Source organism: Neodiprion fabricii, chromosome 5, assembly GCF_021155785.1.
Source record: "Neodiprion fabricii isolate iyNeoFabr1 chromosome 5, iyNeoFabr1.1, whole genome shotgun sequence".
Taxonomy (NCBI): domain Eukaryota; kingdom Metazoa; phylum Arthropoda; class Insecta; order Hymenoptera; family Diprionidae; genus Neodiprion; species Neodiprion fabricii.
In genome coordinates this window covers 13,307,221-13,323,594 of record NC_060243.1, presented here as the reverse complement: position 1 = coordinate 13,323,594, position 16,374 = coordinate 13,307,221, and the positions used below count along the sequence as shown (strand labels likewise).

The 16,374-nt window shown below is 36.0% G+C and overlaps 1 protein-coding gene across 8 annotated transcripts in view; it reads right to left on the bottom strand.

The window, feature by feature from the left end:
- Positions 1–16,374, bottom strand: part of LOC124183578 (sodium/calcium exchanger 1) — a 1,216,563-nt gene that overhangs the window by 837,138 nt on the left and 363,051 nt on the right. For all 8 annotated transcript variants that reach the window (XM_046572225.1, XM_046572226.1, XM_046572227.1 and 5 more), the window contains exon 3: positions 786–877. In XM_046572225.1, the coding sequence (XP_046428181.1) occupies positions 786–877 (92 nt within the window). The remainder of the gene's footprint in view (positions 1–785; positions 878–16,374) is intronic.

The following is a 16,374-nucleotide window of genomic DNA, read 5'->3' as shown; positions in this document are numbered from 1 at the left end:
GTTTTAGTTTTTATCTAATGGGTTATTGTTTTGTCATTTATTATTAAAAGAAGTGACTAGCGCATGTAGGCTTGAGTTTTCTTTTAGAGTTAATTTCTCCAGTCTGTTTATTGGTTTTTGGATCGCGAGGAGCGAATTTTGCATTATTTTTTTTTGTTTTGTATCCCCGCTATTGCCAAATATAGGATTTTATTTTACTTCTTTTGTTAAATAGCGTGTGTTTTTCGAGTGTCTCTCTGTCTCCAACATTACCCCTTTCCTCTCCGCGGTACTGAGCTACCAAGCATATTCCCAAGGTATAACGCATTAACGATTCCGAGGCGGGTTAATCACGCCAGGTGCCCAACAAAATTTCGCGGAAAATTTTCTTGTTTGGATCTAGCCTACATCGCGGGACGTCGAATTACTATGTACGCGGTAAGTTTACGGTCGTTTTCTCCGAGTGACCGAGGTACGGTCAAAATCCACTTCACAGTGCATGGTACAGCATGTTCCTTCCCTTACTGTAATATATGCATGTGAGTCATAACTTACGATCTCAAAGCTCCTGTGTTTGTGGCCTAGAATACATGAAAGTTCTACACCGGGAGATGATGTAGAAGTGGGTAAGATAATTGTCCCACCAACAAGCAGCTCATGGGATAACCAATTATAATAAGTTTGTCATGGGTTTTTATTTATGTAGAATGTCTGCTCACGCGTCGATGTATCACTTATTTCTACATATTCATTTTAGTAGTTTACGAGAAGTACATATAATGCGAATCTATGATAAATGAGCTTACCTCCCTGCAGCTGCGGTTCCCCAAGTTCAACGTAGAATAGAGCATCTTTTTCATAGGAGTCCTCCTCAATTATTGTCAATGTTATAAACTTCCTGAAATAAAAAGAACATGCTTCAGGTGTATTTGATGTTATCAGAGTCATGAACTTATGCTAATGACAATATTACATGTTTTTGTTACGTGTGCCGACTTTGTTAATTAATGCCGTTTTACTGGATGTGCTATATCACACTGATGTGAAATAAAACTACTCAATTCAGAAAACAAACGAGGAACAGTGTGATACAAAGAATTAATTCATTAATACCAGAGCAAAAATCACTAACGTCATTAGATTTACTAGGCAATTGAATTTTGAAAAGTTCATATCCAATTGCATGTAACGGACCGGATTCGTTGTCACATTTGATTTGGGTATTGATCAGTTGTTGAAGGTAAGTTGAATTTTTCTTATAAGTTAACTGAAATCGATAAACATCAACTTGAATTAGAATTCAGCGTGTTTTCAAGTTTATGGCAACGGCGGTTATGCATGCGCATTCATAGCGGACTGTGGGCTCGTCAATATTTCGACTTATTTAAAAGGGGTGTTATGGTACAGGCGAAAGGAAGATACGAGGTTTCATAGGTTGACGATAATTTTTCAGGTAGAGAATTTTTAGGGATTTTTAAACTTGCATGTAATGCTTACAAGGTAAGTCTTTTGGTGTCCCAACGTCGAACGGTTCAAAAATAATTTTTTTTCTTATTCGTCGAAGTCCCCAATATAAAATGCTACAGCCATTCACCTGCAAATTTAGATTTACAAAACTTGTGTATTTTCGAAATTGATAATTTTCGAATTTCGACCACCTGTATATTAGAGTGTTTAAAAAAAAAACGACTATTTTTTTTTTTTTTTCGAAGAACATTGAAAAATCTTCCGAGTGTCCCTCAAAAATGACCTCGGTAAAATATGAGCTCTTAATATTGATATTTAGAGGTGGCGATTCTCAATTTTCTATTTCCCATTTGAATAACATGGAAAAAATTTTTTTTTAAATTTAGAATTTTATTGCTCGAAAACGAATAAGTGTGAAGATATAAACAAAACATATTCTTGTAGGAAATTTTACGCTCTACAAAAAAGATCTGAATAAAGACTTGCGTAAGGAAAGTCGTTTCGGAGTTATCAGGCCTCAAACATCGAAACGTTTGGAATAATGATGTTTTAAATTTATAAATGCTACAAAACTGGCTCATATCACTTAAGTACACAATATTACTGATTTTAAAATTAAAACTATAGACTCACTATGAAATGTTAATCAATAAATTTCATTAATTAACGATATGAGTCAGTTTTGTAGCATTTATAGATAATAACATCATAATTTCAAACGGTTCGATGTTTGAGGCCTGATAACTCCGAAACGACTTTCCTTACGCAAGTCTTTATTCAGATCTTTCTTGTAGAGCGTAAAATTTCCTACAAGAATATGTTTTGTTTATATCTTCACACTGATTCGTTTTCGAGCAATAAAATTCTAAATTTTTAAAAAAATTTTCCCCATGTTATTTAAATGGGAAATAGAAAATTGAGAATCGCCACCTCCAAATATCAATATTAAGAGCTCATATTTTACCGAGATCATTTTTGAAGGACAATCGGAGGATTTTTCAATGTTCTTCAAAAAAAAAAAAAAATAGTCGGTTTTTTTTAAACACTCTACTGTATATTTTTAACGACCCCATGTATCGGAGCAATTCAAAGCGGGAAATCCGCTGCACGTGAAACCCTTCATATTTAAGAGTGATAAAAAATAAAAGATTTTCCAGTCTTTTTGTTCGAAATTTTGAAAAATGTGGAGAAAGACATCAGTTACAGATTCTGTTGTCATCAATAATAGTTTTGGGTGGAAAAACGAACCAAAATCATGATATACTATGATCATTACTTTCAAACACACGCGCGCATCTCCGACCCACAATTGTTTCGAACCCGAAAGTCACTTGATACTTGAGAAGCGATTAAGAATGATACTACCAGAAAGATGCAGTACTGCCATAATGATAACGTCTGAGTATGTAGTTACACCGATAATTCGTAAAATGTAAGCAACGATACGTATGTAATTTTTCATTCATAATTTCGGGATTAAAGGTAAACCATTGTGATGTCTTTTATTTTTCTGACATTACCACATGTGCACACCTACAAGTGAATTTCGGATGATGAATTCTTAAAGACGATAGCATACTTTTCAAATGTTGTGTGACAAGATGATTCCTTATTCAATATTGTTGTGGGTAAAATAGTGGTGGGAGATGACAGTTAAATCGAAAGTAACGAAAAAAATTATTATAAAATATTCCGTTGACAGCTGAGACACGTATTCATACACTCACAACGTCAACATGGCTACCGCTAAAACGACTGCGATAACATTTCGGTTGTTTAAGGATTCACGGCACTTAGATACCAATGGAATTTATTTCACCCACAACAAAACAGATGCCTGAATAGGTTCATTGCAACTCCGTTATTGGTTAAGCTCTATTTACTGATATTTTACGACATGAGAATACAGTGATATTAGATGGCACCACCATCAACTTTTCGACTTAGCGCTGACTTGGCGAGGCCGGATCACAGCCGAGCGTAAATTTCTATGTGCCCCGTCCGCTGCACACGCTCACCTATGCACAGCTTGCGTGGTGCACCACACACACAGCTTGCGCAGGTAAACCACAGCTAGCAGCTCCGAAAGTGTCGAGCAATTCATTTTTGAGTTTTGACCGATATGCCGAATCGACGCTGATATATCCAGGTGAGTATTAGAACAGAACATGTGAAACTAATTATATTTATTATGGCTTGCCGGATCATCGAAGTGGCCATATGAAATTCGTGTCAGTTCAGCATAACTATGCGAAATTTGCTCGTATAACCTAATACTTATCATTGTTTACCTCTAACGAAAATGTCTCTACCGACGCATAATTGAAAAGTGATGATAAAATCCCTTAACAAATTACTTTGAAGTACATTATTCCTTATTCTGCTTTCGACTTTAGAAAGAAGGTTATTGTGAGACTTTCCGTCAAATGTTGGGATACATATCTTTATTCCAATACTGCGAAAATGAAGTTTGAATTGTGAAATATGTTACCTAGTGGGAGAAAAATTGGTTGAGATTACTGCGGTTATAGTCTATAAATCTGATCGGTAAACTTAATTTTATGAGTATAAATAATCAAATCAACATTTGTGGAATAGGATTCCGAACAATCATTTCATCTTTCCTTACACCGTAGCAATGTTTCTCGTACAGTACTATAATCAAATTCCGATGTAAAAATGAAATTATCCATCTTGCTATATACCGGAACAATCTGTTGAAACTATACATACAATGCGCATGCGCCAAATTATTCAATCTCATTGGTCTGTGTAATCGCCCCGCGGCGATGTTTTCGTCTGCTCAGCAGGGGGCCAACGTACATAAAATGAGACAATACTCAAGAGTTGTAAATGTCTCGCGCATAAAACCGCGGATTGAGGTATTGCGGCTGTTTATTTTTACGAGGCGTGAATTATCTATGAAGAATAGTATCGTTCAGCAATACCGTGGTCGATATCGGAAAATATTCAACCGACACAAATATCAAATGATACAGAAATTGAATATTATTTATTGAAAGAAAAAATATGAAATTCAATGTGAAACGTCATTAACAAGTCGTAGTCTGGACAAACAGAGTTCGGTGGGTAAAAACAACGTTTATTGTGAACAGATTCTTCATTTACATAAGATTGAAAATGCGTCTCATTAACGATTTATGTTTTCTGAATTTTATTGGAAATTAGTTCTATCCAAGAATACCAAAAAATCCTGTCTGATAATAATAGCTTCTAATATTTTCAGGTACAAAATAATTCATTGTCAAAGCGGGACTAAATTTGTCAGGCATGGAAGCATGTGGGTAAATTTATAATTACGCGACCTTTGACTATTACAATATTTTAACATGGATTCAATGATAAAATTCGTTGTTTTTTTTCAGCAGGTTCAAAATTTATACTTTAATTAACACGAAGAAAATTATGCCTTACCTGATGGTCAAAACGTTTAGGTGGCAAGGATCCTGGTTTCTCGAGCGGTGCAATCATTATAACCATCGAATCTGGTTATTTCATCAGGCATAAGGTGCCAGAGTGAATTTCATCAGGCCATCGCCACCTTCTTAACATCAGTTGAGGCAAAATTGAAGAGCGGGATATACTACAGATCATAATAGCTGAATATCCCATCATTTTACTTTGATCGAGCCAATAGCGATAAGTTTGTTACTTAACCGTTGCTGACAATTCATTCTACCGAGGAATCATTCTGTGCACCATTGTAATTCAAGCATTATCATTTACCAGCATTGTTTTTCAAAATTTACGCCATTTAATTTGGTATCTTATTTTGAAGCTAACTTTTACTGTCTTTGGCATTAGATTCAGATAAATAGTTTTTCAAGTCCTCAATTAGATTGTGGGGTTGAATTTTGTGAGGCAAACTGAATCAATCTAAATCTAGAATTGTTAAATAACTTCAGTTGAAAATAACTTTAAATTTAATCTCAGTTGACGGTGACATCTGGCTAGTTAGTTGCACGATAACTTAAAACCAAATTCAATTTTACACTCTTTGTAGGGCCCTACGCTAAGACTGAAAGCTTGTGAATCTCCATTTACCGCAAATATTTCTGCATTTCATGTTAGCATTGTCCGAGGTAAAACAAATCTCATTTTGAGATTGGAAATGGAACCTGAAACGCAGAAATTATTCAGTAGCACGAATTGAAAACCAAGAATTTTATAATGGTTCCTGCAACAAAGGGACTCTTTCCAAGTATCCTTATTACAAGGTGATGTTCGGAGGACTATGAACAAGATATTGTATCGGATTACATTATTTGAAAAAAAAATCTTCATGAACTTCGTTGAAAATTAGATATTCATTTATTTTGATGGAACAAGGGACACAATCATGAATCCGATAAGTCAATATCCTCGTAATAATGCTCTGACATTAATCTAAAACATGATTGTCCTTGAAGCTAATTGTGACGTTGAGGCGCATTTTGAGAAAGTTAATTTTCAACTTGTGTCACAGGATGTGATCTACGTTCCTGAGTTCTACGGTTCCGATTAGATTTTCTTTGTTTTGAACCGCACTAACATGAAATACAGAAATCATTTTAATAAATCTAATATTACTTGAATTTTCAATTTGAGTATTAGGTTCCTTCCATTCATTTAATCGCACATCATTGAAAATTTGCGAAATGAACTCTGATGATCATTGGAAAATTTTTAATATTAGTCGCAATAATTTATTGAACGGAAAAAATACATTGACTACCGACTATTTGTAAATTTTGTTGAACTATTTTCGAGAAAAAAAAGATTCACAGTTCTATTACAGATAGTGAGATATTTAAATTTCTTGAACGCTCGGTTCAATGTTTCATTTTCAATAGTGATGAAATTCAATATTACTACTTGAAGTCAGAAGCAGAATTGGGCAGCAGAAATTACTTTCGTCATTTCATTACCCGTAAATTACAATTACTGTGAATAACTGTAATATTTAGTAACTAATGACAATTGCGGGAAATAATTATAAATTTTGATTTACCAATTACAGTTAGTATCAACAATTGTAATTTTATAATTATCAACTACAATAACTCGAAATAATTGTAATTTTCTTGTTGTCAATTAAAATTACTTGAAAAAATTGTAATTTTTTTGCTACTAATTACAATTACTTGGAACAATTGTAATTTTTCTGTTATCCATTACAATTAATGGAAATGATTATGTTTTTTTTTCAAATTTCAATTGTTTTTCATAATTTATTTAAACAAATTACCTTTGGAAACGTAATGTCGAATTCTCAACATAATTTCAAATTCCGAAAACATCGGGAACTTCATGGAGCTTACATATTCACATTGACTGGTCGAGCAAATTATTTAAACAAATTAATTTTTCAAAGTAATGTGAAATCCTCGATCAGCTACCCAAAAAACTTTGGTAACCATAGCCCATTCACATATTGACTGTAAACGACTCGTTCCGATCACACCATTTGAATACTCCAAAAACGGAGTAAATTTATTTGTCTATTTGTTATTATTTCACAGGAATAACGTTAAAAAGAATTTTAATAATGTCTGATTTAATTACAATCACTGAGGATAGTTGAAATGATTTGTGATTAAATTCCAATCACTGAAAGTAATTTTGATAAACTTTGATTAAATTCAAATTACTCAATGTGATTTTAATGAAATCCAATTCAATTACAATTACTGGAAATAATTTCGATGGACTCTGAGTCAATTACAATTATCAAAAGTAATTTCACTGAACTCCGATTCAATTATTATTACTGAAAATAATTTCGATGGAATTCGATGTCATTAAAAATTATCCTTAGTGATTAGTAATTGTTAATTTTTTATTACAATTTTGCCCAGCACTGGTCAGAAGAGAGTGAGAAAGTTGCTTAGTTGCTCGAAAGTGGCGATGATCTTTGTACGTGTGATAAATTAAATAGGTAGATAACAGTAAATATTAGAGATGTAATTATTTTGGCCGTATCACCTGTTGATAGAAAAAAATTTCATTGTCATTTTTAATGTACGAAATAATCAAAGTTATCAAATAAAGTGTTCCCACCTACATGCTGCGTTTCTTTCAAGCACCTAATATTTAAACAGATTTCTCATTTCAGTCGAATAAAGCCAATTTTCAAAGAGCATTAGCATTGAGGGCGTTGCCTAGCTAGAAAGCGCGGGCTACTCCGCTTCCCTCGTTAACCGTGGTGAGAGAGAGGGTAAAGAAACAAGTGAGACGGAGCAGCCGAGCTGTCGCCGGAATGGGGCGGGTGACGCGGGCTAGCCTCTTTCACCCCTCTCGGGCATTCGGCTTCAAATACTTTTAAACAGCCCATTGTATCGCGCTCGGCACGACGCAGCACCTGATGAATAATAGAAAAAAAACGTAGACTCCTTTCAGATTCCACTTGAAAAATTTACTAGTAATACAGAATTGAATAAGGAACCCAAAACGATTTTTTTTATAATTCGAAAACTTGTCATTAATGAGGTAAAAATCGTCAAACATTTGAATTGTTTATAAAAATTGGGATTTTCAATAATATTCAACATTGCATTTTTTTTTTTTATGAAAGCTTATTCGTTCACTTTCCGAATGCACTGTAAATGATGTCTCTACGTCGAATAGAACCGGATATATGCGAGCTCCTTTTGCATCAAAATTGAATGATTATCTTGTAACTTTTGGGAAACAAACATAGGTCGGACGAACACCAAAATGCGTATCGGTTCTTTTTACCTTTATTTCATGTGAAAAAAAGTATGAATAGATTAAAAAAATACGAGGTCATTTTTTGATTGACGTCACGTAGAATACTTTATACGTATGTTGATATAGATTTACATTCTTAATATTTCAACGAAAATTATACTCATCGGCGTCCGTATTTCTACGCAATGCGATTACGTGACTGGTAATAGTCTAATAGCCGGTATTCATAGTCAGGTTCGATTTGCAGGACTGCCTTGAGTCAGCTCAAAGCATAGCTTTATCGGCTGAGAGCTGTTCCTAATACAGTCTCAAAAATAATATATAACTATTTACGAATACCGGCAAGACGTCGTCACAGGTCATTTTAAATTGAAAATGCAACGAATAGCTGTGAGCAAATTCATGATATGACAACGAAAATATCATCAATCTCCTAGGTTTCACCACGTGGAGGTCGCTATCAAACAAAGACCCGTTCAACCCGTCCCTACCTCCCAACCATAATCGGGTTTGCACCAAACAAATACAAAATGATAAAAAAAAATATAAAATGGTAAAAGTAAAATTAAACTCGTTTAAACTTAATCAACATAATTACGAAATCTGTATGAGAAGGATCTCATAGAAATTAAATTGAAACAGTATAAGTAAACCATGACAGTATTCTTGATAGAGAAAATCGATATAACAAGGCATCGAGCATTGTATACATTATATGGTTAAATAAATTCTATAGAAAGCGCAAACTATGGAAAGTAGTACGTCAAGAGTGCAGGTCACAGATAGTAATGAAAAAATAGGCTATAGAATATTTACATAATATATAGGTATACACGCAGTTTGGTCAGACTGCAGAAAGTATTCCTGGAATGAATAATCAGATATATAATTATAACGATATGACTAGCAAATTTTTAGCACAGTAATACATATAACTAACTAAACATAAATCACAGAAATATTGCACGTAAGCTATATACAAAGCTATTATATTTATGTACATATGTACTGTAACGTGGCGTTTCAGAATCGCCCGTCACAAGGGCACACAACCGCTATTATTTTTTTAGTTTACGCGTCCTCAGCAGGGTACTCCAACCGAACTCGATACAAAATAGGCAATAACTACTTTTAACTAATTCTTTTTTGTAAATTCTTTATTTCGCGCTTCGGCGCACGCTAACAAGGTACTTGGACGACAACGATTCCGACCAACAAGGGACCACTAGCTACCGTTTGCAGCTCTCGACGACTTCGCCTACTGACGGTCTCATCAGACTACACTGGCTACCTTGGTGCACCTTTATATACACCTGGAGTAGCATCCACCCGAACCTTCCGTATCGCCTCGACTGCCGGTGAACAGGGAGATAAAAATCCTCCCGACGGCCGAGGGCATCGTTCCTCGAAGAGGAACCAGCCGCCAGCTCTATCGGATGCCGTAAGGATGGCGTGAAGGGCAGACCGTAGCCTGCCATCCTCCGACTTACCGGCCTGGTGCCGGACCGACCCCAAACCACTACGTCCAGGTTGATAAAGCCATCATTCTGAGGATCGACGCTGCTTCCCTATCGGCAGGGACTAATTGTGTGGGTCGTGGTCCACGGTTTGGCCAACCGTCTGACTGCACGACCTCAGATACAGGCAGCTAGCTACTGCCTGTACAAAAGCCGGTGGAGGTGAACAATGAGGCGTCACTCTCCACCTGGTAACTTTGGCCGAGAGGCACCCTGTGTATGCCTCTGCCAAAGAAGTCCCCGATGATAGGCAGCCTGGACTGTAAACCGAAGCGACTACGAAATCGTACGAGTTGGTGTCAACGACGAAATCGCGAGCAGCACATTACACCACATCTAGCGGTAATTTTGGAAAACGTATGACCACGCAGTAACCAATATTCGCCACAGGGGGATGGCCTATTTGCGGTGGGGGTCAACCCACCAATCAAAGAAGAAGAATCACCTCACGACAACCGCGAGATCGGCGAGACGAACTACGACCTCCTATTCTACGCTTGACCTGCTGAGAGACAGCATCGTTCTTCCGCATCCTTCCGATTATTCTCTCGACTTAAGCTACCGATCCTTCTACCTTTCATTCTACTATTATTGTATCTACTGTTTTTCCATACTCTCTATCGTTGCACTACCGTTAACTTCTTCCTGTAAATTCAAGTCCTTTCCTTTCTTTCTACTTTCGTTTTATTGTTCTAAGTTTGATTCAAATTAGAGTCAGTTTGTGTGCCTGAAGTCAACCGCCAAGGTAAGGCTTCTGCCTTTGAATTGTACCGTTACGAAGTTGCTCATAATTTCTATTCTTTCTTCTGGTATTTATCGACTTTGTGTGAATCATGGTCCACGGTTTAAAGTTGCACTCAGCCGCCGAGTGGCTACATGATTTCGGTAATTTATTATTTTCGTATCTGAGCGACCTCGTAAATGCCAAATAATTACTTCTCTTGTATTTATGATTTTTATGATTATTTGTGAATCTCTATTAGCCTGCTTCTGTACCTTCTACCGTATTTTGAGCCCTTTTGGCTTTATATTTTATTCCATACTCTTTTTGTAATAGTAGTGTGCTTTATATTTTATTTCTGTTATCGCTTATTATATTTTTATTTATTTTTGTGCCTATTGTATCACATATCGAGTTCCTTAGAGTACAAGCGAGCGTAGAATCAACCCTAGATATTACCGCACATTTTCTTTATTGCTATTGGCAATTTCATATTATTTTTGCCTGTTATTTATTTCTCTGTATTTTGTTAAATTAAGTTCTGTGAATTATTCTTTTGTATTGCGGTGTATTTTAGTGTATTTCTCTATTTTGTAAACTCTCCAAAATTCTCTCACTCTCATAATTTTGTATTTTGTATTTTCTCAAAAGTTATGTTTAGGAATTCATTATTTAATTCCTCAAGTACGTAATAATATTAAATTATCGAGTCTACCGTTTCTGAATAATTCTACCGAAGGCTACCTAGTCGATCGTTTACCGACTGGGTAAATTGTTACTGAATGTCAGTCTCTCATATTGGTCATAATTTATGGTAAATTTGTCGTATCATCTACCGAACTATCGATACGTTGTTTTCTACCGATTGCAGTAAAGTTCTCTCGTTCGAATTGACAGAATAATAATTTTCGTAGCGTCATTTGCAACTTGGGTAAGATCACGTCGCCCAGTGACGTGTAGTTTTAAGTCAACTCTTGCATTATATCGCATCTCCTGACCTACGTCCATTTTTCTCTGTTAACTACCGTCTCTCGTTTTAAAACTACCGTTTACTGCTATTCTATCGAAATTTTTGTGAACAACGATTATTTATTTCATTACTACCGCTGTCGATACCATCTTATTTGCCTGTCTCAATCATGTAACCTTCTCGACAATATATGATCGATTGACCTGTTCATTTTCCTTTTGCCTGGAGTTTATTCTTTCTTTTGTTATTTTCTTTAATTCTGGAATTACTGTTAGCTGCCTTGAATTCCGCCACTCTACCGGGATGTACGCGATCGTACCTGTGCCTAGCCAGCCATACAACGGGTTCTCTATTTATCTCTTTTGCACGGTTTTGTGTTAATTTTATTGATTTGCATTATTGTTTGAAAATCGACGCTAACGCGTCTGGCGCCCAACGTAATTATTTTGTTATAGTTTGATATTGCGGATAAGTAGAGAATCGCGCCAAAGTGTCAACGGTAAGTCCTCATCCGAGGGTAACAGAATTTAGCGTTATAGTACATATATTTATATTACAGTTTTTTGTCGTCTGTCGGTCGTGAATTTACTGTTTCTTACGCGCGGCCTCATCTGGGCTTCGATGATTTGAGGGGGTTTGTGGATTGAGAGTTGTCGGGCGCGTCTAGAATCTACGATCTCGGGTAATAAACAAAAGTAAAAGAAATTTGCTAATTTATTCTCCATTTTTTCGGTCCAGAATTTATCGTCACGTTTTATTTTATCAAAAATCAATCCCTTTGGCATCCAAACTATAAAATAGCACCACTTCCTATTCGTAATGTGTAGAAGACCTTGGACCTGATACATGTAATTATGAGAAAGCTCTAACTTGGCTTTTCCACCGATTATTTTCGTCTCAAATATTAATTCTGTATCCCAAAAATGTATCGAGCGAGCGCAGCGAGCGAGCAAAATATTTAAATGTTCAATTGAAATCCCACAAAAAGTACTGATATCCCCAAAAAGCACCTCTGGTGCAAAAACCTTTCGCCAAGTATATTAATGTGACAGCCACCCACAAAACAGCCACCTACAAAACTGTCATGAAATCAGATACTACTGCCAAGTATAATTTATTTAGAAACTAACGATAATTTTGATATACTATAACTAATGACGACAAAAAAAAAATTGAAATCAAAATTGAAATTGAAAAAAAAAAAAATAACTTTTATTAAAAAAAAAAATGGAGATAGTGGTACATGGCGGGCTTTTTTAAAACAAGCACAAGAAAATACAAGTCGAGCTTTATCAATGTTGTAACGGCAATATAAACATGGGCCCGCCAAGTACCACGTACTCTTATTTTTTTTTTTTTTTTATCAAAATTTTTGTTTTTTTTTCTTTCAATTTCAACTTTGATTTCAATTTTTTTTTTTTTATCATTAGTATATCAAAATCATCTTTAGTTTTTAAATAAATTATACTTGGCAGTAGTATCTGATTTGATGACAGTTTTGTAGGTGGCTGTTTTGTACGTAATGTACGAATTAGGGTGGGCCAAAAAAATCGACTATTTTTTTTATCACTTTGTACTTTTGTAAAAAAAAATACATATCTCGGTATCTACTATTTATAAAAAAAACATATATCATATTTTCGTAGAAAATTAAATTCTCTACAAAAAAGGTCTCTTACAATTTTTTTGTATACCTCACTGTTCAGAAGTTATTGAAGGTTAAAGTTTGATCATTTTGAGGTAGATGTCTTTTTTTTTATGAATTTTATAACTCTTCAATAAAAAGTCATTATAATACGCGCAACTCACATTTCCATAGAAAATTGAATTCTCTACAAAAAAAGTCACCTACAATTTTTTTGTATACCTCACTGTTCAGAAGATATTCACTGTCAAACTTCAATACACACTATTTTTAACAGTTGTTTGTTAATAATTCAAACAATTTTAATTTAATTCGTGAGTTTCGGGACAATTTGTACAAATCTCATTTTCTGTCGTCGCAGTAACTACTATAGAAGTTCTCTGTTTCAAAAACTTTTCGTAATTTATAATTTTTTTTAGTATTTTGACAAATTTTTTTTTTAATATTTTGAAATCCCAATCATGCTTTTAATTATTTTTATGGCGTTTGTTCAGAGAACATTTTAGAACTTTTTTTCACAAATTATACATAAAATGTTTTGCTCGAGAGGATTTTTGTTTTAAATCTTATCGCGTCGTCTGTTTATCTTGTGCAACTAACGCCACTGTTAAAAATAGTGTGCATTAAAGTTTGACGGTGAATATCTTCTGAACAGTGATGTGGCGGACACCTGCCACCGGCAAGCCGGCGAAAAACCATTAAAATATTTCCGTTTCTCCATGTGTATCTTTTTCTATAGTTCTTTACAACTAACCTTCGAGTGTCCAGGCCTTGCCTCGCTAGCTGAGGGCTAAGGGTTTGACCGCGCCGGAAATTTCCCTACATGTGGCATTTATGGCGCGACGCGAGCCTGCACTTTTTCTTCATCTCTACTCAGTCTTCGCCACGCTCTTGGCACATACGTATCTATCAACTCGTTTCGCTTATTTTCCCTGCCTTCCGCATTTTCTACTACGCCATCCGAACTGTGTAACCCGATTTTTCTGGCAATAAACAACTTGTAAACCATATTCTCTGGCGTCATACAGTAACTAACCTCCCGACAGTACCACAAGTGTGGTATACAAAAAAATTGTAAGAGACCTTTTTTTATAGAGAATTCAATTTCCTACGAAAATATGGTATGCATTTTTTTTTTATCAATAGTAGATACTGAGATATGTATTTTTCTTCCTCATCATAAGAAAAAAATAGAAACTGCGAGGCAGAGGACCTTCCTATTAAAATTAAGAGCTCATACTTAGAGAGAATGTTTTTGAGGTCTCTACCAACCAAGTTTTCGGAGTACCAAGTGAAAAAAAAATTGTCGATTTTGGCCCACCCTAGTATGCATGTATGATTACCCCAGAATTACGTGAAGTTTATTTCTAAAAACAAAACGCGCGTGTTTTAGTGGCCTCATACGTAAGCGCCGTACTTACTTCGTATGGAAAATTCTGCCAGATACCTTGTAATTTTACCTTGGATACTTAGGTAGTCACAATAAGTGATGAGAATATTCCTTATGATCGACAAAGTGTAAACACTAATGCAAATTGCCGAATAATGATTTCGATCATTTAACCTGAACACGTAACAAATTGATGACATATTTTAGCGACTAATGCAAAACGGGCTAGTACCATACGTCACAATGCATTCCAGTTTATATTTTCGTATGTATAAAAAACTTGAGAATTAATTTATACTGCTATCATGAACAGCAATATCGGCTCTTGAAAGTACCTTCTTAGATTAAAGCCCTGCGATTGTTCGTACTCATGTGATTGAATCTCGAAGTCGGAGAGGATGCGACATCAATCATATAAATAATTCGATTTAACGAATTTTTTCCTGAAATTTGCCAAAATCTTGATGCCGGGTCGTTTCTCCTTCTTCAAAGACAGGTTCCTTCTTTTCTTAGCCATCGCGGGAATAAATACTGTCTCGAAATAATAAAAAACACGGTAGAAAAACATAAGCAAAAATAAACGCGCGGAACACTACCCACGTGACGAGCGACGAGGATTCGAACGAGGGGAATTGTAGTGGGGGGGTTTGAGTCTACTCTCTTCGCCTGTAATTCGCATGGTCGCCGGCCAACGCGGTCGTGGCGCTAGCAGCCACCCGCCTTTGGCGCGAAAATTTTGCTGTTTTATGCTTCGTGATTTTCCTTCTCATTTCCTCATTTTTAAAGATAATTAGGTTCTCAGGAAGTCATTTTGAAGATAAAGAATAGATGCGTGTCGCCTCTTTCGCCGAATTTCTAACAAAAATTCACTTTCCGCTGTGTCTCACTTCAAAGATAATGTACTTTCAAGTACGTTTTTCGCAAATCTGAAAGCGAAATCGAAAATTCGGCAAAAAAGGCGACACAGATCTATTCTTTATCTTCAAAATGACCCCCTAAGAATCTAATTATCTTCAAAAATGAGGAAATGAGAAGGAAAATCGTGAGTCTCTGTTCGCACGCGCTCGGCGCGGCATAGGCAACGCCCTTAACTTCTCGAGTCACTACCTCGACTGTTTCAGATTCTAGCCTCAAAAATTCGTATGAACTACATCGCCGCCAGAAACAGAGTTTGACAGCTGAAACTCGGAGTGGCTAGCCTGCCCGAGCAGCCGATAAAACTCGCGCATGCGCATTGTACGTATAGTTTCAAGAGATTGTCCTGGTACAACATACATGGAATGAGCGATGGAATTCAAGGGCCAGAAAGAAAATATTGTTTGATAATTTTTATTAGTACTATTTTCATTTTATAAATGTTCAATCTACCAGTATTACAATTGACTGGTAGTTGATAGAAACTACCTTCCCATTCATCTTATGCCCATTAACTACCAATCACTTGAGATAGTGGTAGATGATGGGTGCACATCCCCGCCTCTGCCGACCACGTTGCCTACCCCCCCCCCCCCCCCCGCGGTTTCCTCTCCGGCCTTGTTGCCCTGATTGGCAGCCGGAAGTTATTGTTGGGGGATGGCTGGTAATTGTTGCTGGCCATGGGCTGTGAAGTGCTGCGCCAGCACAAGAGCCCGCAAAGCAGCCACCTCTGCCATCAGTGCTGCGATTATATTCTACAAAATATAATGAAAGTTCAAGCTTACATGGAGGTATTCAGATACGTAGTTTGTTGATAATTTTCAAGTTTTATGAGGTGTGAGAGCAATGTAATAGGTAAACATTTCTTTTCAGATTATCTCTCATTTTCAGACAATGTGTTAAAATTTCTACACCACTAGAAGATTCGCAAAGATCATACACAACGCAATAAAGTCAGCTCTCTCAAAAAGTGGCATTCTGTACATTACGAATTGAAATATTGCAGAACGAAGTCTTTCCGTGGTAGCAATTATCTCTCTATAATTTTTACTTCTTGAG